The 24,725-nt window shown below is 40.0% G+C and overlaps 1 protein-coding gene across 2 annotated transcripts; it reads right to left on the reverse strand.

The window, feature by feature from the left end:
• Nucleotides 1-688: 688 nt before the first annotated feature.
• atp2a1 (ATPase sarcoplasmic/endoplasmic reticulum Ca2+ transporting 1) lies at nt 689-23,455 on the reverse strand. Of its 2 annotated transcripts, XM_036589967.1 has the most exons (25): nt 23,303-23,455; nt 23,000-23,137; nt 22,269-22,286; nt 21,631-21,713; nt 17,938-18,042; nt 15,452-15,590; nt 12,578-12,658; nt 11,879-11,964; nt 11,454-11,751; nt 9,863-10,029; nt 9,383-9,471; nt 9,182-9,284; nt 8,318-8,449; nt 7,950-8,075; nt 7,617-7,835; nt 7,267-7,378; nt 6,926-7,149; nt 5,560-5,780; nt 5,265-5,467; nt 4,854-4,939; nt 3,823-3,956; nt 3,328-3,445; nt 3,092-3,209; nt 2,323-2,355; nt 689-925 (listed from the first exon to the last, which is right to left on the reverse strand). In XM_036589967.1, exons 2-24 carry the CDS (start codon nt 23,115-23,117, stop codon nt 2,351-2,353), a joined length of 2,985 nt encoding a protein of 994 aa, XP_036445860.1. In that variant the 5' UTR covers nt 23,118-23,137; nt 23,303-23,455; the 3' UTR covers nt 689-925; nt 2,323-2,350. The 2 variants fall into 2 exon arrangements, with proteins under 2 accessions (XP_036445860.1, XP_036445858.1); XM_036589965.1 differs by lacking the exon at nt 2,323-2,355.
• Between the last annotated feature and the right edge of the window lie 1,270 nt (nt 23,456-24,725).

Below are 24,725 nucleotides of genomic sequence, written 5' to 3' on the forward strand. Positions count from 1 at the left end.
ACTGTCCAGCGTAGTCTGCGGAAGGTATTGCTTTAAAATATGTATTTGGATGAGAGGGCTACTGTCACAAAATCTGTCATAGCAACATACAGACAAAGATCATATATAAGGTAAACCAGGATAACACATGTCTATTCAAGTCAGTAAGACAAACAGTGTTACAGTTCCTGTCTGCATAATTGGCATCCTTTAAAAAGTTCCTCAAGGAACGCCTGGTTTTACTGGAAGGACATAAAGAACTATTTAAATGCTTAAATGGTGCTTTGTATGAATTAATGTTTCTTGACTATGATGGAAAACCTGTTATATATGGTTCTTTACAGAACTTTTTTACTAATGGCATATAGCACCAAAAGGGTTCTGCTATTGTTACAAATCATAAAACCTTTAGTACTATATATAACTTTTTGCTAAGAGAGTAGAAATGGGTGTGGGATGTTCATCCTGCTGTAACTCATGTTTAAGTATTTTGCTGTGAATTAAATGAACACTGTAATTCACTGTAATTCAACACTAAGGATTTTGCTTTCAATGCTAGTCCTTTTTTAACACTCATACTGTAGAATCTGACCACTTTCAGGGGACAAAGAATGGAGTCTTCACCTTTTTTTAAATATATCTGTTTATTTTTTTAAGAATAGAACCATTACAATATTACATAACTGTTCACAATGTTAATCTCTCTCTCTATATATATTAACTTAAATTGTTATACATTCATTTATTCTTTTTTTTTATATTTTCTTTAAGGTTTTTTTGGCACTTTGGGGTGTGTTGATTGCTGTTCGCTGTTGGTTGACTGACTGGCTGGTTTAAGCGCACTCAGACTTTGAAACACATCACTGAGTGTTGTCATAGCTCTCCTGCTTTTCAGCAGCTTTTTCTTCTTAGTCCCATTTTTTAGCCACCAGGTTTTCATCTTTTTCTGTAGGAGAGAAGATATGCAGTCAGATGAGGAATGTAGAGGAGGTTTAACTTAGAGTTAGTGTTTATCTACAGTACATCTACAATCAGCCATGTATTCCACTGGTTTTTCAAAGTGTTCGCATAATTCAGTGTTGAGTGAAACGGTCATACAGAGTGGTTTGATGTGAACTGATTCATTGTTGAGAAACTCAGAATTCTTTGCAGTGGTGATATGAACAAAAGGTACATCACAAAACTAGCCATTTTATATACTATCCAGTGAATCTTATGAGTTTTTGATGTAATGTTGATAATGGTACAATAGTGGTAAATCTGGAAAAAAAATATGTTTTTGGGGGGCTATTTTCCTCTATGATACTCTGCATTTATCTCTTTGCCAAGAATGTATTCCCTATGTAAAGTATACATTTCAAAACAAAACTTTACCTCAAAACTACTGAAAAACAATGTCTCAGGCACCAGGCAGAGAATGTAACCATTTCGTAATGGTTTATTTCTGTGAGGTAACTTAAAGAGGCAGTAAACTTTGCAGACATCTGGTTCCACCACTGTTATAAACAATTCTGACTCAGTATGTTTCTCTAGAATGGAGAATTTCACCTTAAACCGCTCTGATTGATTTTGGCTACATCATTACAATGAATTATGCAAAAAGATTGAAGGTTGGTGGAGTTTCCCTTTATGTAAAGGTTGAATGATTGAGTTCTACAGTGCTCTGTAGCACTGGCTCAGTTTCATTATTGTACACTAATACAGCAGGTGTTAAGTGCAGTGCAGGTAACAAATCATTATTCCTTTTTAAACCTTTCATACTATTTTACGATTCATTCAAGCTGTTTGCCTTTCCAAACTCCATGCTAACGCTGTATAATTGCAATAAAAACTAAACTGCAGCCTTAAAGGACTACTCCAGCGTTTTTCAGCCCTTTTCTGGCTCATCTGTAGCAGTCGTTTACCACAGGCAATGATTTTAGCAAAAGACCCGTCCCTAAACTCCAAACACATTAGAAGCCAGTTGGCATTAGATTCAGCACCTGCCCATTGGCTTCCATTGTAACTGTGTTTTAAGTCAGTGGATTTTCACTTAGAATGGGAAAACGTCATTGCCTGTGGTAAGGAACTGTACGATACGGACGTGACCAATACAGATTATGTTTAGATTAGAAAACGCTAGAGTACTCCTTTAACTTTATGTATGCACCATATTCAGTTAAATTCACTCTTACATCCTGTTGAATACAGGATATAAATCAAAGCAGACTAAATCATGATGAGACTCCATGGAAAAAAGCATCCATAAAAAAAAAACAAAGACTAAACAGGACAACCATGCACACTAAAACAGCAGTGTTCCGTCACTCACAAACAAACTAGCATCTCAACGGAGAGGGATACCTTGCTTTGTTACAGGAAGGGAACGGGATTAGGCTGGAATAAAATCAAGAAGGATGGAACGAGGGAGGGAAATTAGAAAAGATCAGAAAAGTGGAGAAGGTATGGAGGAGGAGAAAGGCAATTTGTGTGAAAGAGTGAGTTTAGAAAAGGAAGAAGGAAAAATCTTATCCAAACAAATATGTAGTCTTAACACTGGAAAAGGATGATAAATGAAAATCATCATTAATTTCATTGTTTAGTGAAACCTGAATTAAGTAAATTGTTGCAGGTTCTTTGAAAGAGGTATTTAGAGTTGAAAGAAGTGGGTAACACAAGTGGTGCACAATTCAGTATAATAGCATCAGAACATACCATGTTTTATTGATTTTGGATGTTGGTTAATTCTAGGGATGCACCGATATGGGAATTTGGGCTGATGTCAATATCCAAAATGTTTCATATACATGTCTGCCAATGCGTAAACATTTAGAAATACAGAAATACAGAAATGAGCACTAAACTTTGATAAGCATTAAAGGGAAGTGTAATATTTATTTGTGGAGGGTTACAAATGCAGTAAAATGAATAACATGCAGATATTTTAACACAGTAACCCAACATCACCTTTTAAGCATTAAGCTTTTCCAGAGTCTTTAGTGTTGATATTTTTATTGAGCAAATATCTGGCGATACCAACGTAATTCCAATATCATTGTGCACCCCTAGTTAATTATTTATATGAGGAAGTTCTGAAAATGTTGTATATGTGTTTTTGTATGTATGCACTTACGCTCCAGGTAGTTGCGAGCAATGAACTTGAGCACCTCGTCGATGAGGATGACGGGGAGAGAAAGCTGCAGCACGACAACCCACTGTTCCAGAGTCAGATGAGTCAACTTGAAAATCATCTGTAGATAGATAGACAGATCAATAATTGAGAAAAAGCTTTGACTAAATAAAAACCTGTGTCATACAGAGATATATAGCATTGTGTTTTAAGGGCGGTGAGTTGGTGGTGGCACTTACAGGCAGAGGATCAACATAGATGATCATAAAGTGCAGGGACATGGACAGAGACATGGCTGCCACCAGCCAGACGTTGCTCCAGGGAGGCATACGCAGCAGGGACTGGTTCTCTGACAAGCTGCGCAAACACATATAACCCATTAAGCTCATTATTATCCAGTAACTGCTATTAGTGAAATAGCAACTACTAAGACACTTACATATAAATTATGTAGTTATGAGAGTGAAGACTGATGGAATAAGCTATATACATGACAAATGTACAGTACTGTGCAAAAGACTTAGGCACCTAAGCAATCCTTAAACAATGTTTAAAACTATTAACCAGGTATTGGATGATGGCTACAATTCATACTGGGCTTTTTAAATTTAGAATTTTCTCAACTGAGTAAAAAGTTTGTATGGTATTCTATGTTAGAGATGTTACATTCTACCCCCTAGCAGCTTTTAAAAGATGGTAGGAACTGAATTGTCCAGAGATTGTTGTAGTCTTACCTGTTGAGGGCGTTGCACATTTCGATGGTGACCAACACCGACAGGGCCATGGTCATGGGGGGAGCGGACTCAAACACCTCACACTCGATGCCGTCAAAGGCCTCGTTATCAGCAGTGCACTGCATGAAATGAGACTGGGGGACAAAGCGACAGACATCCAGTCAGCATTTCTATGAGCTAGCCAACCAATCAAAAGGTAACTAATAAAAGCTGAATAAGTATGGCAAATCTTATAGATATCTAAAGATCAGAAGAACTGTTCAGAACAGTTGGTCGTTTGTAAAATTGTGACAGACACGCCTTTTAGCTAATCTCAATCGTCGCCGAACAAAAACTTTGAAATAAGTCTTCAAGACAAACCTGCAGTGAGAACAGCAGTGGCAGTAGATTACAGAATAGAACACATAATGCCTCAGGCTGTTTTTTTATGTGGAAGACCACCCTGCTGAAAAAACAGCACAAGTTTTTATGCTGATTTAGCTGGTACCCTACACTATACCAAGAGTCCTTGGGCAAGACTCCTAACACTACCTTCGCTTACCTGTGTAAATTGATCAAATTGTAAGTCGCTCTGGATAAGGGCGTCTGCCAAATGTCATAAATGTAAATGTAAATTTAATTTTTTTAATGAAAGTTGTTTCAGATGTACTCCTCAGTATGCTTCGTACAACCGTTAGCACAATAGTTATGGATGCTACCAGGAATCCTGTACTGTGGGTTTGGAGGATGTAGCAACGATAACTGAGACAGGTGGGACGTTCTCTGAATTCCTCAAATTTTTGAAATTCTCTTTGGCTGTCTGATATTCAGTCCTTCATTCTTGTCTTGGTGCTCGTCTTGGCATTTTTTTGTCTTTCTTATGATAATCTTTAAATCAATAAGCCTTCATGACTTTAAACTGGGTATGATGGAGCTTAAATGTGCAAAGCAAGACTACTCAACGAACCAAACTGGGACCGGTCAAATGCTTAAGGCTATGCTAATGTTATCCCAAAGGTTGTGTGGGTTGTGTAAAGGTCCTGGACTCTCACCAGCTGGTAGAAGGTCACCATAGGGCCATCATCAGAGTAGATGAACCACCAAGCAGCTGCAGCCACAGTAGCAGCTCCAACATAACCTAAGAGACAATAAGAGAATTAGGTCATTACTTTATACATGGATAAATGGAGAACCTAAAGGAACGCAGGGTGTAAAGACACTGAAGAGATAAATGAGGGCATTCTTGCTCTGTCAAATTGAATTTGCACATCTAAGGCCAGTAGCGTAACTACTGGAGGGAGGACAGGGGGCAGTTGTAGTGGGGACCATCTTTATTGCACTTGGGCCAATAAGATCCTAGTTACACCACATGTCTACACACACAGTGTGATGGTTTTTCAGTTGAGGCCATGGCCTTTAATTCATCAAGGTAGCTTCATTTCTTTATTTGAAGGTAAACATACCTCCGATGGCCAGGTATCTGAAGAAGAGCCAGCCAGAGATGAGTGGCTCTTTGGGGGAGCGGGGAGCCTTGCCCATGATGTCCAGGTCAGGGGGGTTGAAACCAAGAGCTGTGGCAGGAAGACCATCAGTGACCAGGTTGACCCACAGCAACTGTACTGGGATCAGTGCCTCAGGCAAACCGAGGGCAGCGGTCAAGAAGATACTGAGGGGGAAAGAGAAAGAAAGTTATGTGAAATGACAATTTAGAGATTGGCAATTTAGAGTCAAATTAGCAAGGAAGTTAAAGTTACTCACCAGACGACCTCTCCGACATTGGAGGAGATGAGGTAGCGAATGAACTGCTTCATGTTGTTGTAGATGGCCCTGCCTTCCTCAACAGCAGCTACGATGGAGGAGAAGTTGTCGTCGGCCAGGACCATCTCCGAGGCTGACTTGGCAACAGCAGTGCCAGAGCCCATGGCAATGCCAATCTCGGCCTTCTTCAGAGCAGGGGCATCATTCACACCATCACCAGTCTGTTAGAGGGAAAGGGGATTAATGTTGTAGTGTTATATTTACATTTTACTGTGACCCCATAGGCACCCATATCATTAAAAAATGAATTGTCATGTAAAATGAAACTATTTTCGGTACCAAAAACCACACAAATGTCATAAATGGACCGAAAAATTAAATAAATGAAGAATGAAGGATATGGGCCCTTTAAACTCAGTAGGTCCAGACTTCCCCTTTGCATGCATTAATAAGTATGTATTGTTTCGTTGAACTTTGTAATTTATACGTTGTACTGAATAATTTGTAGAAGTTAAAGGGTAATCAGGCTTAAGAAATAGTGCTCTTGTGGTTTTGCTGCATTTTCCCTGAAAATAGTGATGGCAGTTGATTATGAAGTCACTTGTTCACTACCAGTAGGGTAGGCCTGTACTGTACATGCAATTTTAGTAACTAGAGGGAGAAAATATGCAAACTTTAAGTTCACTTGACAGTGTCGTTCCTATGAAACCCCAGGTGGTTGCTTAAGCGTTGCTAAATTATCCCAGGTAGTTGATAAAATGTTACTAGGCCAATGCTATGGAATCCCAGGTGGTTGCTAAAGCTAGGCTATTGCTGTGTTATCCCAGGTGGTTGCTAAGGTGTTGCTAGGCTATTGCTGTGTTATCCCAGGTGGTTGCTAAGGTGTTGGTAGGCCGTTGCTGTGGTATCACAGGTGGTTTCTAAGGTGCTGCTTAGCCATTGCAATGGTATCCCAGTGGTTGATATGGTGGTGCTAGATCATTGCTATGGTATCCCATGTAGTTACTAATATTTGGATAAATATGTGCTAGTCTGTGAGTCTGCATGTAATGTCTATGAGGGGCAGTGAGAGAGATATCCTTTGTGACAATCAGATTTAAATTTCTCTCAGAGAAAAAATCATGTTTGATTCTAGCTTAAAAACTGTGATCCCTGAAAATGGTACCAAAAAAATGGATTAATAATAACAAAGAACAGTAAGTTGCCTTTATAAGGCCAATTTAACAATTAACAATTAAAGGGGGTTAAACTCTGTATAAGCAGCATGAGACGTTCTATAAACTAAAGAACTGGATCCAGAACTGATAAATGGTGCCTTGCTCCTTTATGCTAGAGTGTTGTGGCCTAATGCCTGTGGTCCTCTCACCATAGCAGTGATCTCATCATAGCCCTGCAGGAACTCCACGATCTTGCTCTTGTGGGACGGTTCGACACGGGCGAAGCAACAGGCCTTACGCACAGCATCTCTCTGCTGAGTCAGGGGCAAGTCGTCAAACTCACGGCCTGTGAAGGCGCGTCCAGTCACGTCCTCATCCTCACCGAAGATGCCGATACGACGGCAAATAGCCACAGCAGTGCCCTTATTATCACCTGGTAGAAAAGGAAAAGATGGTGTTGAGAGGAAGAAAACTGGACATTTTTAAAATACACAGAAAAGAGTGCAGTATCAAAGAAGAACATAGCAGGGAGAGAGGAGATGGCTCTAACCAGTGATCATGATGACTCGGATGCCAGCAGCCCTGCACAGCTGGATGGAGCCCATGACCTCCTTACGAGGGGGATCCAGCATGCCGACGCAGCCCACAAAGGTGAGGTCAGTCTGTGGAGCACAGGAGAGCATGGTGAGGTTAGTGGATCTTGGAGCTTTGTAGCATCCTTAATCCTTGCCTTAATTTTAACCCAGAACATAATCCTAATCCTAACCCTAAACTTAGTTCTAACCCTAACCCTAATGCTACTGAGGATGAGCTGTGTCTCACCAAATAGTTCATTCATTTGAGCATCTGTACATCATCTGTAGAGGACTTTCCAAGTAAACCCACACATTTCTTTCTCACCTCGTACTCAACAAACTTGGTGGAATCTTCCAGGTTCATCTCCTCTTTCTTCAGCGGGGCATCCCGGGTGGCGAGGGCCAGGCAGCGCAGTGTGTCCCGTCCAGTGCCCCACTCCTTAATCACAGCCATGATCTTATCCTTAACAGGGCCAGTTAAGGGTACGCGGCTAGTGCCCACACGCACATAGGCACACCTGTCAATCACACCCTCAGGAGCACCCTATAAGAAGACAGGATTTATTTAGAGGTAGTACATCATTGATATCATCATTAAGATTATGTTTCTTCTTGTGGAAAGTTTGAACTGAAAATGCTCACAGAAGAAACCACTGACCTTGACAAACATCTTGTTGCCCATGGGGGCCTTGGAGGGCTTAGCGGGGGAGCAGTAGACAGACATGGACTTCCTGTCACGGGAGAACTCCAGGGTGAACTCCTTCTTCATCAGCTGCTTGATCACCTAGGAGAGGAGAGACCATGGTGAACTTCTGATAGATATGAAGTATTTCAGTGCCAAATGATTGGCAAATTTTGATGGAAGCATGACACGACATTAGCTGTAAGAAATGTAAGATTACAGTATTTAGAGCTGCACTATGGAAGTTTTGGGGATTTGGAGACCTCTTTGGTGGAAATGCGTAATTGCACGCAAAGTGTGGAAGAATTTTTTGTATAGCATAGAAGTACATTATGTATACTTACAGAGCAACAGGCATTGGCTCTCTCCACCTTGGACAGGTTACGGACCTCTGTGTTGAACACGTTCATCTTCTCCACCAGACAACTCAGCGCAGTCTCAGTAGCTTCACCCACCTTCTCATAGATGCCCTTAGACTGCCAGATGGAAAGAATGCATTACTATGAAGGTTTACAAGACAAGGAGGTGAGACAAAGCTTATCCAACTGGAAGATGAAACAGGCCCCTTAAAACTTTCACAAATCTTCACATATGTAAGCCCACAAAACCTTGCACATTCATAGTTTCATAGTAGTAACCAAATAACTTGCTGAATAATAAGCCATAAATGGCCTTTATCTTGGAAAACAGTAATTTTTTTTTTACGTTTTAAAATAAAGAGTACTATGTACTACGTAAATATTAAAGTAAAAAAAAATCACAATGCAGTCCGTACAAGTAAACTAAGCTGCAAAAAAAGCTGAATTCACTGTTTTTATGATGTCACAAAAACCAACACATTTATATACAACTTATGTTGTAATCAACTTATGGCAGTTTAGCTTACTGATTCATTTTGAAGTTATAAGGAAGTTAGAAGTGTTTTGGCCCAGACTGCTTTTTGAATAAGGCAGCCAATCAGCACGGAAGTCATTTACATATTAATCTTCAAGACACAGTAACAAAAACAGCCTGTGTATTTCTCAGTGATAAAGACAGGTTGGAAAATAAAAAGTGAAAAAAATTTTAAGTAAAAAAAGTTTAGTGTGTAAATCCACACAAACATCAGGGGGAAAAATCAAGAAAATGTATGATATTGGCCCTTTAAGGTCAATAGCTCAAATAGGTCAAAAAGAGACAGACAGGGTGAGAAGGAGAAGTGTACTGACCTCATTGTAGTCCAGAGAGGAGTCATTGCACAGGGCACAGATAGTGGCCAGCTCAATCAGGCCATCATACTGACCACACTTGACCGGAAGGCCTCCCTTCGTTCTGCAGGAAAGCGTAAAAGTATGTGTGTTTGTGTGTGTATTCAGTATTCGTGATTCTTTTTTACTCTTGTTCATGATTGCTGGTTCATTTGCACTTACACTTCTCCCTCAGGAGTGTACTTGGAGCCAGAGATGTCATACTGATCCAGAGTTACAGAGTCGCCTTCTACCTTATCGATGATGAACATCTGAACACAAGGAACGACAGATTTTGAGGCAGTGTGTCTTTGAAAGTCGTTGACTGTAATACATTTAACAGAACAAAACAGCTCACCAGTCTTCTGACAGTGTGCACTACTGTTAAACGTAGTGTATATAACTACATATAGACCCTTTAAATTTAAATACTGACCTAGAAATAGTATAAAATCTTTCACATTTCTTCTTTTTATTTGTCATAACTTTCCTTTGTTTGAAATTTAAACATTTTTGAAGATTTCTGTTGTTTATTTCCAGGTTTAAATGAAAAAATCCCAGATTTTCCATGTAGTCTCAGACTCTTGGATCCCACTGTATTCAATATTATTGAAAAAACTGATTCCAAACTGTGTGTGCAGGTGTGTGTAATCTCTGACTCACCTTGGTGACACACATCTGGTTGGTGGTGAGTGTGCCGGTTTTGTCGGAGCAGATGACCGAGGTGCAGCCCAGAGTCTCCACAGAGGGCAGAGAGCGTACGATGGCATTCTTCTTGGCCATGCGCCTCGTCCCCAGAGCCAGGCAGGTGGTGATCACAGCAGGCAGACCTGCCGACACACAGCCAGAATTACGTCAATGTGTTAACACAGCACACATAAACAGCCAATATGTAGGAATCCACTTCCAAGTACAGTACAATATGCAAGATCATACTCGTAAACAAGAACACCCTGTCCTGCCATTCATTCTTGTCTTAAAACATTACATTGTATTATCTTCTTGATGGAGACAAATAATGGCATTCCATTAAAAGTCAATAGTGAATTCATTATTTAAAGGGCCTGAATTCCACATTTTATGTTTTCCTGAGGTCCACTTATAACATTTGTGTGCTTTTTTTATACACTAAAGCAGCTGTAGTTCATTTTACATGACTGTTTTCAAATTTGCCCTGAGATGGACTGGTGACTGTCCAGGGTGTATCCTGCCTTCTGCCCAGTGACTGCTGGGATAAGCTCCAGCACCCCCCCGCAGCCCAGAAAGATAAGCGGTTTAGATGGTGTGTGTGTGTGTGTGTGTGTGTGTGTGTGTGTGTGTGTGTGTGTGTGTGTGTGTTTTCCAATTTCTCTTTATCCCTTAGAATTAAATTAGATTTTTCTGTGTTCATCTGATTTGAGGACATAGTTAATAGTTAAGACTCCTGAAACCAGGTTATTGAACTTCATGTTCCATATATGGACTACATAGACTGGGCCCGTGTCATGGAAAACACAATCCTCTCTTTTGGTTGATGTATTATGGGAACATTGTTAAAGTTTTAAAATATACCACTCACTGCCCGTCCATATGTCCCTTATATCATCACTGTCCAAAGAAAAACAAGTATCTCCAAAGCTTTACAGTAGAGGGCAAAACATTCTTTACTTTCAGTGTAAGTCAATATGAAGATATTTTATTCCAAGTAATTTTGGGGCATTTCTATTGGTCCATTCATCATGAAATTTTTACACAATGTAAAGGACCAACCAAAAGCCACCGTGTTCAAATGATACAGAAAACTAAAAATCGACCAAAATGGAGGTACATGTTTTTCTTTGCACAGCGATGATACGGAAACTAAGCTGCAAAACAGGAACTCATTGTAATAAAATGTGATGTCACAAAAAGCCCACACATTTACATTATCCACCTACTCAGCCTACAGAATTTTAGCCCCTTCTACTCATGTTGGAGTTATAAAGAACTCCGTTTCAGGCCAGACATGTTTAAATGAGGTACAATACAGAACAGCCAATCACAAGAGAAATCATTTACATATATCAGTCTTAAAAACACAATAAACAAAAACGCCTGTTTAGTTCCGAAGTGATGCTGGAGATTTCCTCAAGGGAAAAGAGAAAAATATAGTATACGGGCCCTTTAAGCAATGTTTACATGGTAAATTTTCTTTTTCCATGATATGAGCCCTTTAACTGTATCCCATCTCTGTTTAAAACAGGTTATTTTGTGGCATCAGTCTTTAGTCTCTCACCCTCAGGGATGGCAGCCACAGCCAGAGCCACAGCAATCTTGAAGTAGTAAACAGCGCCGCGGATCCAGGAGCCTCCGTGTACGGGGTCGTTGAAGTGACCGATGTTGATGAGCCACACAGCGACACAGATGAGAGAGATGACCTTGGAGAGCTGCTCACCGAACTCATCCAGCTTCTGCTGCAGGGGCGTCTTCTCCTGTTCTGTGGCTGCCATCTGGTCACGGATTTTACCGATCTCAGTGGAGACACCAGTGGCCACAGCCACTCCGATGGCTTTACCTGCAGCGATGTTGGTGCCCTGGTGGGGAGTGGAGAGAAAGGAGGGTAAGAGACGGAAGAAGGGGGAATATGGGATGGAGGAGGAGTGTGGAGGCTAAAATGAGTAGATATAGTGATGAAAGAGTGATGGTGAAAGAGAAGCTCACAGAGAACAGCATGTTCTTCTTGTCCTGGTTGACGGCTCTGGGGTCAGGTACAGCATCGGTGTGCTTAATCACACTCACAGACTCTCCTGAGAGAGAGAGAGAGAGAGAGAGAGAGAGAGAGAGAGAGAGAGAGACAGAGAGAGGATGAGTTATTATGATTCTAATTATTGTAATTGCACTTAATCAGTCAGAAAAGTTGTGTGTCAAATCAATAAGATAAATAAACAGTATAATATAATACAGGTATAAACATTGTAATCTTTGGTGAAGGAGCTTCCCTGGGTAAGATGCCCCCCCCCCCTTTTATTTTCGCTTCTGATCAAATGTGGCCAAATCTTATATCAACACATTTACTGAACAGCTATGATTTAATTCATCCTGAAATGTTGTCTGCTTGACAACTTTGCCTGGGATTTTTGTAATTTATGTAATCACATCAACTATTCAATCAATGAACTGAATTGACATTTCGAGTGTTTCTATTCTACTGTCATTTGTCTTTTGACAAGGTAGATTAAAATAAAGTGGAGTTATCAAGCAAATAAACAGTAATTGTGCATTAAAATGTCATTTGACCAGGGGTGCACATACTTTTATAATTAAAATATTATATATTTATAATATTTATAATTAAATATAATAAAAATATTGTACACGATAATATAAAAAGGCTTTAATGACATTTTCAGAGGTTTTTACCAGTAAGGATGGACTGGTCAACACGCAGAGTTGTGGACTTGATGGAAGTGATTCTGATGTCAGCGGGGACTTTATCACCAACTGCAGGAACAAGAACACACACACACACACACACACACACACACAAATCTATGAATTCGATTCACACACAAAGAAATCTATGAATTCAATTCACAAATACAAATTGTACTTCATAAAAGCAAAACTTGCAGAACAAAAACTCTTTTCATTTTATTTTTAATGTAAAGTCAGTGTTGCAACTGAATGTTTTTGTCAGAAATCAGCAGTTTACTCTGCTAGGCTGGCACAGAGGCCTGATGAGCCGGTACAGAGAGAAAGGACGAGGCGACCCTCTGAACACTGTAAACAAGCTGACTAGAGAAGAGAAGGAGTGATGAGGAGGGAACAGGTGGGGAATGAAAGAGAAGGAGAGAGGGATAAAGGGAGAGAGAGAGGGGGATTGAGACAGAGGGCAAGTGGAAGACAGGTGCTGGGCTGTATTTATACACCAGCACTCCTTTGCCTGGACTCTTGATGAGTTCTCTCAACCTTCTCTGATCCCTCTGCTCTTTATTCTCTGTCTCTCTGTCTCTCTCTTTCTCTCTCTCTCTCTCTCTCGCTCACATGCACACTGGGATTGCCATAAAAGGATCCTCGTTCACACTCTTTCTCAAGGACATACGTCTCATATGCAGACCCTACCCCCTTACATACTATTCTCTCTCTCTCTCTCTCTCTCTCTCTCTCTCTCTCTCTCTCTCTCCTGTGGTATGACAGTTGGCCAATATCTCTCTTGCCATACATACTGGTAGCAGGTGTTGTTGATGTTTCTCTCTTTTGATTATTATCTTTTGGAGCTATGGGTGCATCATGATGCATCTCTTTAAAAGAAGATGAATTAACTGCCTCAATTTTTGAACCTTATAGTTATGTATTATTAATTATAATAATATTCAATTCAGGAATGGCCAAATAAAAAAAAATGTAAAAACAGTATTGTTTTACTGTTAATATTCCACTAATGTGTAAATGTTTCCTACATAACTGATAATATCTTGTAGATCAAATAGGGTTTTCAGAAAGCGAAAATACATTGGCTGTGTCTTGTTTACGAGTCTATGACCTTTGAAGATCAGGTGTCTCAGCTGTATACGTCATAAGCACTGTCCCATTTGAAAAGCACAAGGAGTGTCCTTGAAATGCGGCCGAGAAATGCATCCTTCTTTTGGCTGAACTCTGAGCATCTGCAGCGCAAGCTACTATGAAAATGGGGCAGAGAAAGTATTTTCTTTGTTATTCTCCCTCTCCTAGATTTTAGTGAAGTTTTGCAGGCAACACAAACTCACTCGACCAATCACTACTGTCTCTGGTTTTGACGTGGCAAAAGCAACCAGCATCTAGTACTTTTTGACAAACTTCAAAAAGTTAGTTTGTCTTCTGCTTCATCATGTATGTTGCTTCCTTCATCATGTGTGTTGCTTCCTTCGTCATGTGTGTTGCTAGCATCTCTAGAAGTAGCTCAAACTAAGTTATGGACATCTGAGTGATATGAGAAAGTCCTCAAAGTTTCCCTGGATTTGTGTCAATGAAACTCTCCACACTATGTTTCACTTTTCCACAATGGGAAGCAGCCTACCCAACGTCACTGTTTGTAGATTTTATGAGGAGCAAAGGATGTCTTCTCATCGCTTGAAGACATTATGCACGTTTGCTTGTTTTCTTTGTGGTGTGAAAGACAAGGCAAAATTAAATCACATCTGGCGTGTATAGTTTTGATGTGATAAAATTGTGTCTGGAAATTTCCAAGTCGTTTGGTGTGTAATGGCCATTAATTTCTTTCTGCTGGCCCCCTAGTGGCCATTCCACTGCCGGTGGAATGAAAATCAACTCAGAGTTTTCAATAATAACTCTGCTATCAGATTAACTAGGACACTTTTGGCAGTTTGTGGATTAAATGTTGTGACTTTTCGTTGAGCTGCTAGTGGGCAACAAAGAGGGATGAGGAAAAACAGTCATGCTGGGATAAAATGGACAGCTTTGCAGTTTTTTTGATTATCCACTGAAATATATTTCATCAACATCATTGAAGAAAAAAATTACATCATTTAAGTAAGGGACTTCATCCAAAACAGGTGGAAACTGCATTTTATATCCACTGTGAAAACGGGTTAATTCGAAATAAAAATCTAAAAATTGTATTGTACTGAAATAATCTGTTAAATTGAATCAGCCATCAAATTCTGAAGAACTGGCACATCCTTTCGTTGCTACCATCTACTGCATTACAAGCTTGACATCGTAACAATAGAAGAACGCTTTTTGGTGCTCTGTAGAACACATTCTCCATCAATCTGAAAACCATTTTATCATGTAAAGCCACATGGTAGCAATGGTTTCTTGAAGAACCATCTTTTGTAAGAATTTTGACAATTGTAAATTTAGGGGTTAGTGTTTAGGACAGACACTTCCCAATAGAAAGTACCTATTAAATGATGATTTTATATATATTTAGCTTATTACTGTCTCAATGAATGCCTTGGGTGTAAATAGATCATAACATAATCTTGTATGTCCAAGCTCTGAACGCTTTTTTTCCAATTTTTTTAAAACATTGTAGGACTGCAGTTTGAAGTAAAAATTTGCCTAAACAAACAATGTAGTGAGTAATTGTGAGTGTAATTTTTTAAATTGTGTGGTAAAACTGTTTGCTCTGGAAGCTTTTTGCCAGTGTTCTGTAAAGTTTGTCCAACCTAGCAACAGTTGCCATGCATTTGTGGGCGTGGCATGTATACGTCAGTCGTAATCAAATGGAATCATTCTGAAGTCAGAGGTTTGCTACTGTAGCTGAAGTGATTATGCTGATTGTGTTTGTACCTGACACTTCTACAACGTCTCCAGGCACGATCTCTCTGGCCTTGATCCTCTGCACACTCTTCCGGTCAGCGCGGTACACTTTGCCCATCTCCGGCTCGTACTCCTTCAGGGCCTCGATGGCGCTCTCGGCGTTGCGCTCCTGTGGAAGGAAATGCCCGACTCAAATCAGTTCCTATTTTCTCCTCCCTTCTCTTAACGGCTCAAAGGCCTTCTCCTTCCAGTGGCACGCATAGTTTCCAAGTGAGCATTGTTGTATCCATATGGACTGTACTGAAACCTGACCAGCCCCCAGTAACATGACGATATAGCCACTCTGCACAGCACTGCTGCAGGCCTTCAGGGGCCTAAAGATCTGCTAGGATTAACCTTTGACCCCTGACGTAATGCCAACTGCTCTGTTCTGCTGCTCACCAGAGACAGACCCACTTTGTGCAGAAGGTAGAGGTGGCACGAGAAGCTTTTTGTGATGAAAGTATTGGCTGATATTGATACTAATTTAATATGTATCTTCTGTAAAACTCACCTTAGAAAGAATTACAAATTATACATAACAAGTCTTAAACATAACTGCAGCTTTTTTATCCAGTTGGACTCGTTCACATAAAAATGACTTTAAAATAATAAAACGGTAATTATCATGTGATACTGTAGCACTTCAGAATAAGGCTACCGTTGTAAAGAGTTTATGAATGGTTTAAAATTTGTTTATTATTATTTTGTTAATGGTTATTCATAATCACCTTGAAATAATAAGCAGTTTCAATGCATAAATGAAAGAGCAACAGTGACTTGTTGCTTGCCAAATAGTGAGCCTACATTCATTTATACTGTTAAGTTTCATATTTTGCTGGTTACATATCTGACTTTGTCTTCTCCATCAGCCAGCACAAAACTTGTCAGCTTCATTACATATTCATATTCATTAACTATAACAGGTCACTTTTGCCTCATTTATTAAGGTGTTATAACTATTTATTAATGATTTTTAAAGGTGTTTAATAACCTAATTAATAACCATTAATAAACTACTTGTAAACCATTCATAAACACTGTATAAGGGTGGCTGTATTCTGAAGTGGTACCCATTGTTTTTATGTTAAAGTGGAATTCTACCGATTTTTGAAAATGTCTGAATAATTCACGAGCTGAGTTGAAAAGTCATTCAGAGTGGTTTGATGTGAAATGGTTTATTATACAAAAACTTACTGAATTACTGAATTTGATTACTTTACAATGGTGGTGATAAGAACCATGGGTTGTGATGTCCACAGTGCAAGTATATCACTTTCATTTACTATGCAAAATGTCTAGTGATTTCCAGTGAAGTATCTTTGCAGTAATATTTATAATTAAATGTGTTGATAATAGTTAAATAGTGATTATTGGTTTTAATTTAAAAAACTTAAAAAAAAAACTATTTTGCCTTAGAGCACTCTGTACCTCTCCACCTTTGATGGACTTTTAAAATAAAATTTAGACCAAGAACTCTCATTCGTAATTCCCAACCAATTTGTGTAATAACTTTCTATGAAGGAGGATTTTGAGGCATTAAACATGGCATGTTTGTGTATGTAAGCTTCTCTAGAATGACACATTTCACATCAAACCACTCTGAATGACTTTGTGTACACCTAATTGAAAATAAGTTAACACATCCTCTATAGACGACACACTTGGCCTGTGACCTTTGCAAAAGTTTGCATAACCTCTGTTGCATCACTCATTATAGAGTTCCACACTGCCTCTGGTAACAACATCAGCACAAGAACTTGTGTCGGGGGGTTCATTAAATGAGTTTCCATTGGGCAGCTGCACACAAGCCTGAGATCAAAATGCGCAATGTCAAGCACTGGCTATAGTGGTGTAAAGCAGACCACCTCTGGACTCAGCAGTGAAATCGTGCTCTCTGGAGTGATGAGGTTCACTGTCTGTCAGTATGAAGATTGAATCTGAAATTGACAGATGACAGGAGAACACTAACTGCATAGTGCCAACAGTAAAGTTTGGCTGACGAGGGATAATAATCTGGGGCTGTTTTTCAGGGTTTGGACCCCTTAGTTCCACTGAAGGCTAATGTTAATGTTACAGAACACAAAAGATATTTTTGACAATTATATGCTTCCAACTTTGTGGCAATTGTTCCAGCATGACTGTGCCCCTGTGCACAAAGCGAGGTACATTAAGATATGGTTTGGTTTGGTGTGGAGGAACTCTAGCCTGCACAGATCCCTGACCTCACCCACACTGAACACTTTTGGGATTAACTGGAACATCAACTGTGAACCAGGCCTTGTCGTCCAACATCAGTATCTGACCTCAGAAATGCTCTTTTGACTGGATGGACACAAATTCTCACAGACACAGTCCAACATCTTGTGGAACCCTCCCAGAACAAGCTCATATAGGTATGATGGTCATGTGTCCACATACTTTTGGCCATAAAGTCTATGAATGTTGATGATGAATGTTTGTGTGTATGTGCTCACCTGCCATACTCCAACCACAGCGTTGGCAATGAGGATGAGCAGGATGACAAATGGCTCAACAAAGGCAGTGACCGTCTCCTCACCCTCTTCAAACCAGGCCAGGACCTGAGGAGCAGCAAGATGACCTCATTAAAACAATGTGTGCCCAGTTTACAGCAAGAGTGTGAGTCTCCAACCTTACAACAGTTCGGTTCAGCTATATTTGATTCAGTTTGCTTAGTAAACGATTCAGTGAATCATGGAATCTCACATTTTCCAAAGATTCGATTTAAATTAATTTGGTACGATTCAGAATTATTTTACAAGTACACTACAAATGAAGGACTAGAGGAACTGTTTTCATAGTAGTCAAATATAAACACTACACTTACAGTTATAGCAAATACAAATACAGTTTTTCACCAATGTAATTGTATTTTTGGGCAAAATGTAATTATAATGAGTTATTATTGATTCGAACATGAAAAGATCAAATCTGTGGGATCCCCACCTTCAGACTGATACAAAGCGATGCACCCCGGAGTGTTATTCAGGAGTAAATTATATATACATTTGAATCAGGTAACTTTTTTCATCAGTTTCTAAGTCACAGCCACCCCCACTATCTCTCTCTCTCTCTCTCTCTTTCTGATGTAGAGACAGAGTGAGAACAGCTGACTGGGTTCAGGCTGCTCGGTCTGTTCTATTCCTTTAGTTGACATGCTCACACACATCACACCTTAACACCAGCTCTCTGTCACTCTTTCTCTGCCTTGCTCTCTCTCTCCCTCTCTCTCTCACTCACCACCAAGCAATCCCTCATTCCATCCATCTCTGACCTTTTGTATGTGGTTCTCTGTGTCTCAGCCCTGCTTGAGACTATCTTAAAATAACTCTTGTTCTCTGTCTCTGTCTTTCTCTCTCTCTCCTTTTTACCCTTTTTATCCTTTTTATCCTCATCTGCTTCTCTTTCTCGCTACTGTTCTGTTTACTTATCTTTCTCTACCTTTCTTTCTGCCTCTCTCTCTCTCTCTCTCTCTCTCTCTCTCTCTCTCTCTCTCTTTCCCTAGCCTTCTAAGGCTATAATGACAGCTGTACTGGTACAAAAGAGTGAAGCAGGACAGCAGAACTAATGCTGCATGTTCAGCCTCTCAACCCTTTCACTCCAAAACAAAATTACAAGCGAGTGAGAGAGAGAGAGAGAGAGAGAGAGAGAGAGAGAAAGAGAAAGAGAGAGGAAGGCCTGAGGATCTGACATAGAAGCTAAGTGTTTTGATATCAACACCTCATGTGGGACTTCTGGGTAAAGTAGTTTTATAATGAACTAAACTTGCCGTGAATAGATTTATGGCATAAATGATAATTGAAGGGGAGGTTATGATGGTAATCACTGCAGCATGACAGTGCTGGAGATAAAAGGAGATAAAAGAGATTCAATATTTTTTTCTATAGAATCAACATTAATTCATAGCATTTACACAGATTCAGCCTTACAGAGTGTAGTTTGTACAGTGAGAAAAAGTTGTTTGTGGTTTGTCTTTAAGAGCTTTCCAAATAATAACAGCCTCTGAAATTGTTGCATAATTTATTCCCTAAATGGTGCGTGTGTTTGTTCACTGTATAGAGTGACACATTGAATTTACACAATTTAAATATCTACATCATTTCCACTGAATGAAATATATTACATGAACAGTATTAAGTCTTTAAAGGGCTCATAACATCTAATTCAAGTTAAGTTTTATACTCGTATAAATTTACTTTAAACATCATTTGGCATTAGTTAACTATCTCTTCACAAACTCGCTGCTTACAAGCTGAAACATAGAAGGTGAAAAAGACCAGACTAGTAGCGTTAGCTGAGGTAATAGACCGTTAGAATTGGTTTGTTCATCTAAGAGACTGACTGCATTTCTCTATGTATATTTAAAGTCACCTGCGATCTTCTGTGGATTTCTGTGATCTAAATATGGCTTTAATATAGTGTCAAAGCTAATGCAGCAGTAATGGCTAAATGAGAAAGACACACTGAGTTGCCGAGTGCCGCCATGCGTTGAGGTGGAGTGTTGGCACCATTGCGCGTACCCAATGTGTGAGATACAGGGGAACCAGTGTTTCAAAATCAAACCTCTAGAGGTCCCTGAAAAAACAGATGCTAAATATAAACTCAGGAAAAGGCCATTGTTTAGCTGCTTCATCCACAATTGGCCATCTTTGGCATTCTTATTAGAGATGCAGCACTGCTCTGCCTCAGGGTGGCACTGCAGCAAATTGGTTAACTCAGTTGGTCCTTCATCGCCTAGCAACTGTAACTATACCTGACCTTTGAAGAACTTGTAATATTGTAAACTCGCCCAATTCAGTAAGAGTTTGGTGGAAAGAGTGAATTGTTACTCCTTAAACTTAAGACAAAAGAATAGATGTGTAAGATCTCAGTTTATGTGTGGAAGAGCGCATTAACAGACTAGAAAATATCTTTTACTTTTGTTAAACCAAACATTTTGTTGCCACCGAAGCTAGCATCAGTGCTGCTATGGCATTTCAGTGAGCAGCCTGCCAATGCTGGAGTAGCCAGCCAACATGGGACCCCCAAATACCAAGGGGTATTTTGCACACTGTGCGAACCTTAATTAAAAACAATGGTTTTGAATTTTTGGATGCAGCATCACGCTGAGTATTTAGGCACAAAGACAGTTTGGAAAACGGTAATGCAAAAATGAAGGTTTTTGGTATGTAAACCCACAAACATTATGAGGGGAAGTCAGTGGAAAAAATTGTCATTTGTCAATAGTCGTGCTAACGTTTTGTTGATATGGACATTATGTTTGTGTTTAAATCTGGTAAGTTACTGCAGCACTTATTTCAGTGCATGACACACATCACATGTCTGGGTGGACAAATGAATTTACAGTTTACCCACAAAAGGTTACCCACAGGGCTCAAAGGTAAAGGGGTCACTCTGTGACTGACAGGCAGGTATGAGAATGTGGGAATGTGTCCCTGTCCTTCACCTCAGTGTTAACGACCACTAACTGTGTCTCAAAGTGAAGGCCTGGTCGTCAATCTGTAGTCAGCGTCATGCCCATATTAGGAACTTCGCATCTAAGCAAGTTAGCACATTAAGAAAATTGCCACTCTTACGCCCTGTTGTAAATAAAAATGTTCCAAATTCAATTTATTTTGCCCTGTGTTTGTTTTTCCCTCAAGTGTCTCTGGATCCTCTGACTTACGAGGTCGTTGCCATTTGACCAGGTGTGTCTAAACTTTTGCATAGGACTGCGTGTAGCAACATTTCTATTTCAACTCTTTACCAGCCTCATTATTCCGAGGGTCCAGTGACATTTGGGGAAAAAATCTGTACAAACCCAAACAGAATGTATCGGGTTTGCAACATTTTTGTTTACCACAGGGTGCGTAGCACTGATTTGCCTCCAATTCATTTTTTTCCCAGGATAAAAACTACTTAAACCTGGAGTTTATTGCATGGGCATGACGCTGACTGCAGAGTGACAACATAACTTCAGAGGTCTATTCCTCATTAGGTTTTTGCAAGTAATCTTGCAACAGTTGTTATAAAATTATGCGTTTGTGGGTGGAGCATGAATAGATTACATGTCTCTAAATACAACAGATGAGTAAATATAGTTCTGTAAGCAGTTGCTGTGCTCAGTGACACCCTATACTGATCACGTGATATGATTTTGTTTTACTTACAAAAGAGATGCAGGCCGCCAACAGCAGGATCCTGACCAGCAAATCTTCAAACTGCTCCACAACCAGCTCCCAGATTGATTTACCTGAGAGAAAGAGAGATTGCTTACGAGAGCAAGAACTATTTGTACTTCATGAGCGGTCAGTCTGTAGTCAGGTTATCGGTATACAACAGTAGTATGAGTGTTGTAGGTGGAACTATATAAAACAGTCTATACAAAACAGAGTGTAGACTCCATTCTCTTTTCTGATACTAACATTGAAACCTTAAGTATAATCTGATATTGATATCGAAACCTTCAGTATCGTCCAATATCTATACCGATACTGAAACCTTGAGTATCGCTCAATATCAATACCAATATCGAATCCTTTAGTATCATCTGATAGCATTGCCAAGTTTTGAGCCTTGAATATTGTCCGAAACAGATATTGATGCAGACACACTGTGTATAAACCAATATTGATACTGAAACCGTCAGTGTTGTCCAATATTGATCTTTCTTAAAAACTACTTAGCTTTTAACTGTATTTAGTCAAAGCACTTAACGTAACTAAAATTTTTGTACATAACTGACAATAGTGATCACTGTGAACACACACACAGCTTGAATGATTGAAAGAAAAAGAAGGAAACTCACCTTCCTCAGCAGGCAGCTCTGTGATTGGTCAGTTCAGTCAAGGAGGCAGAACCAAGAGAAGAACAGGAAGGGAAGATTACTTTTACATTCTGACAGGTATAATCATTGTCTAAAGTCTTTAATGTGACAGGAATCTGTAGTATATAATTATAATAGTCATTAATATGGAGGTCTCATAGCTCTCGTATACAGCAATGCAAATCTCAGCACTGATTGGCCCAGCAGTGGCCTTCTGCCCTTCAATGTGACCTTGCATCTGTCAAAGCTTTAGTGTAGATAGTTCTTCTTGTTCTATATCACCTTTCTAACAGAAATTGCAGTAAAAGTTCCCAATACTGGTGAAAATGCTAGATGTTAGCTCAGATGGTATAAAGTTGTTGCAGAATCTGAACAAACATACAGTCTCTAGTTACTTATCTTGAAAAATATCTTGATAACCTGTAGTCCTGTCCAGCCTATTAGTGTTGCTGTTGATTACTTTTTTCTCCCTTATCACTTGTCAGATTATCCCGTGCATGATCCCCGTCAAAGAAGACTGTTATTATATATAATTTCTCTGCTAGTTCTCATTTCTATGCATTAGTACAGTTACTCTTGTAAAATGCAAACTTTCTTCTTCCTCAGTGGGTCTGTCCAGTGACAGTTTTCTCTCCTTATTTAACATTTATCCATCCATCTATTCATCTATCCATCCATGCATCCAGCAATCCGTCCGTTCATGCTTCCCTCACCGTTATAGCCATACTTGGCCAGGTTCTTCTTGACCTGCTCAGGTGTAAGGCCCGTGCCCTCGCTCACGTTGAAGTAGGCCAAGCACGCGGGCGGCTCCTGAGTGTGGGCGTTCTCCATCCTCTCTGCTCAAGAGGAGACTTCACAAAAAACAACCACAACAGCACAGCATGAGTGGAAAAGAGAAAGAAATGCCAGGTCCCAAACCCAGGAGCTCAGAAAATTCCAAACCCAGGCTTTTACTCAGACTTGGGAAAATGAGCTCTGATTCCTGTTTTTTAAAAAAAAAGTAAAAGTGTACCCACCAACACTTTCTGAAAGTGTGGGATTTGGGACGAAACCAGCGGCCCCAGCGGTCTTTCTCTCTCCCCCCACTCTCTCTCACTGCTCTCTCTCTCCTTGCCTTCTCCTCCCTGGGCTGACAGAAAGTGCTAACTGTTGCTCATCCCCGTAGAGTTTTATAAAGAAGCCCCAAAGCCCCCTTGGCTGTAGTCACACCCTTGCCTTGCCCCCTATTGGCTGAGGTGGGACATATATGGAGAGAAGGGGATGGACCTGGGGTGGAGAGAGGGTGGTTGGAGTAATTGGGCAACAACTGTGAGTGTGAGTGGCATTGTGCGTATGCATGTGGGTTTTGTTGCTGAGGGGGGGGTTTGGAGGGTCAACCTTGAAGTAAAAATGGTGTCTGTTTTTGGAACATGCATGGTCAGTATAGTAGGATGGACAGCAGGGGGTGAGGGATTGTGGTGTTGAGTGTGGAGGGTGGGGAGATAATGAGTGATGGCTCAAGTGACATATTGGTCCTACAGGGGCAGGAAGGGGTCACCAGGGCTCAATATGAGGACCTTAGTATGCAAAAGAAATCATAACTATACCACTACTGAACGAGTGAGATATACAACACTGCGAAAGTCAGAAACTATCCTTCACTTCATTTCCAGTCAAAAGAGCAAGTAAGTTTAAGTAAGTATTTGTGAGGAGATTGGATAGAAGTTAATTCACTTGCATGTGGAAGAAGAACATTAAAGGAAAAGGAGTTTCCAAAACTGGAGTTTAACATTTATGAAAAGTTGCAGATTAAATGAGACTCCTAGCACAATGCAAGATGTGATAGACCACCAAAACTGTGAAAAATCTAGCTCCATTGTTGCCTTAGATCTGAAGAAATCCACAGGTGTTTCTGTCCATTTGTGTCCATCCTTCCATTGTGAGAAGAAACTCAACAATATGGGTCTGAAAGAATGTTATTGCAAACTAGAAAATATTGCAAATCAAACAAAGAAGCTGTTGGGGTTCTCAGAACAGTGGACTGACCACCCCAGAGTCCAGACCCTAACATCACTGAATGCATTTGGGATTAATTGAAAAGACTGAACTTAAAGCTGAAAAATATAGAAATTGTAACTTATAGCCATTTGGACTGGAAATGAAATAAAAGAAGAGTGGACTTTTGCACTGTCCTGCAGTCAGAAATAGAGAGAGGGGGACATAGCAGTGGGTCTGACAATAAGTAAGGACATTCTGTTCAAGGGATTAACACCTCAAATGACCAGTCATGGAAAAAGTCTAAGTGTGTATGTGAGAGAGACAGGGTAAAAAAAGAGTGGGCAAGAAAGACAGAGACAGAAAACCCCTTAGAAACAGCAGACATATTAGTCTGAAAAAGGGCTAATGGACTGAGGAAGTAAGAGGTGTGAACATATTATGTCTAATCTCTTTCTGCTGCAT

Source organism: Colossoma macropomum, unplaced genomic scaffold, assembly GCF_904425465.1.
Source record: "Colossoma macropomum unplaced genomic scaffold, Colossoma_macropomum, whole genome shotgun sequence".
NCBI classification, from domain to species: Eukaryota; Metazoa; Chordata; class Actinopteri; order Characiformes; family Serrasalmidae; genus Colossoma; species Colossoma macropomum.

Excerpts from the sequence above, each read along its gene's own strand:
- atp2a1 (XM_036589965.1), bottom strand. The coding sequence starts at position 23,117 with ATGGAGAACGCCCACACTCAGGAGCCGCCCGCGTGCTTGGCCTACTTC. Across the intron at positions 7,379-7,616 it reads CCAAGTTTGTTGAGTACGAG|ACTGACCTCACCTTTGTGGG; the intron begins GTGAGAAAGAAA and ends TGTGCTCCACAG. Across the intron at positions 5,468-5,559 it reads AATGTCGGAGAGGTCGTCTG|TATCTTCTTGACCGCTGCCC; the intron begins GTGAGTAACTTT and ends TTTCCCCCTCAG.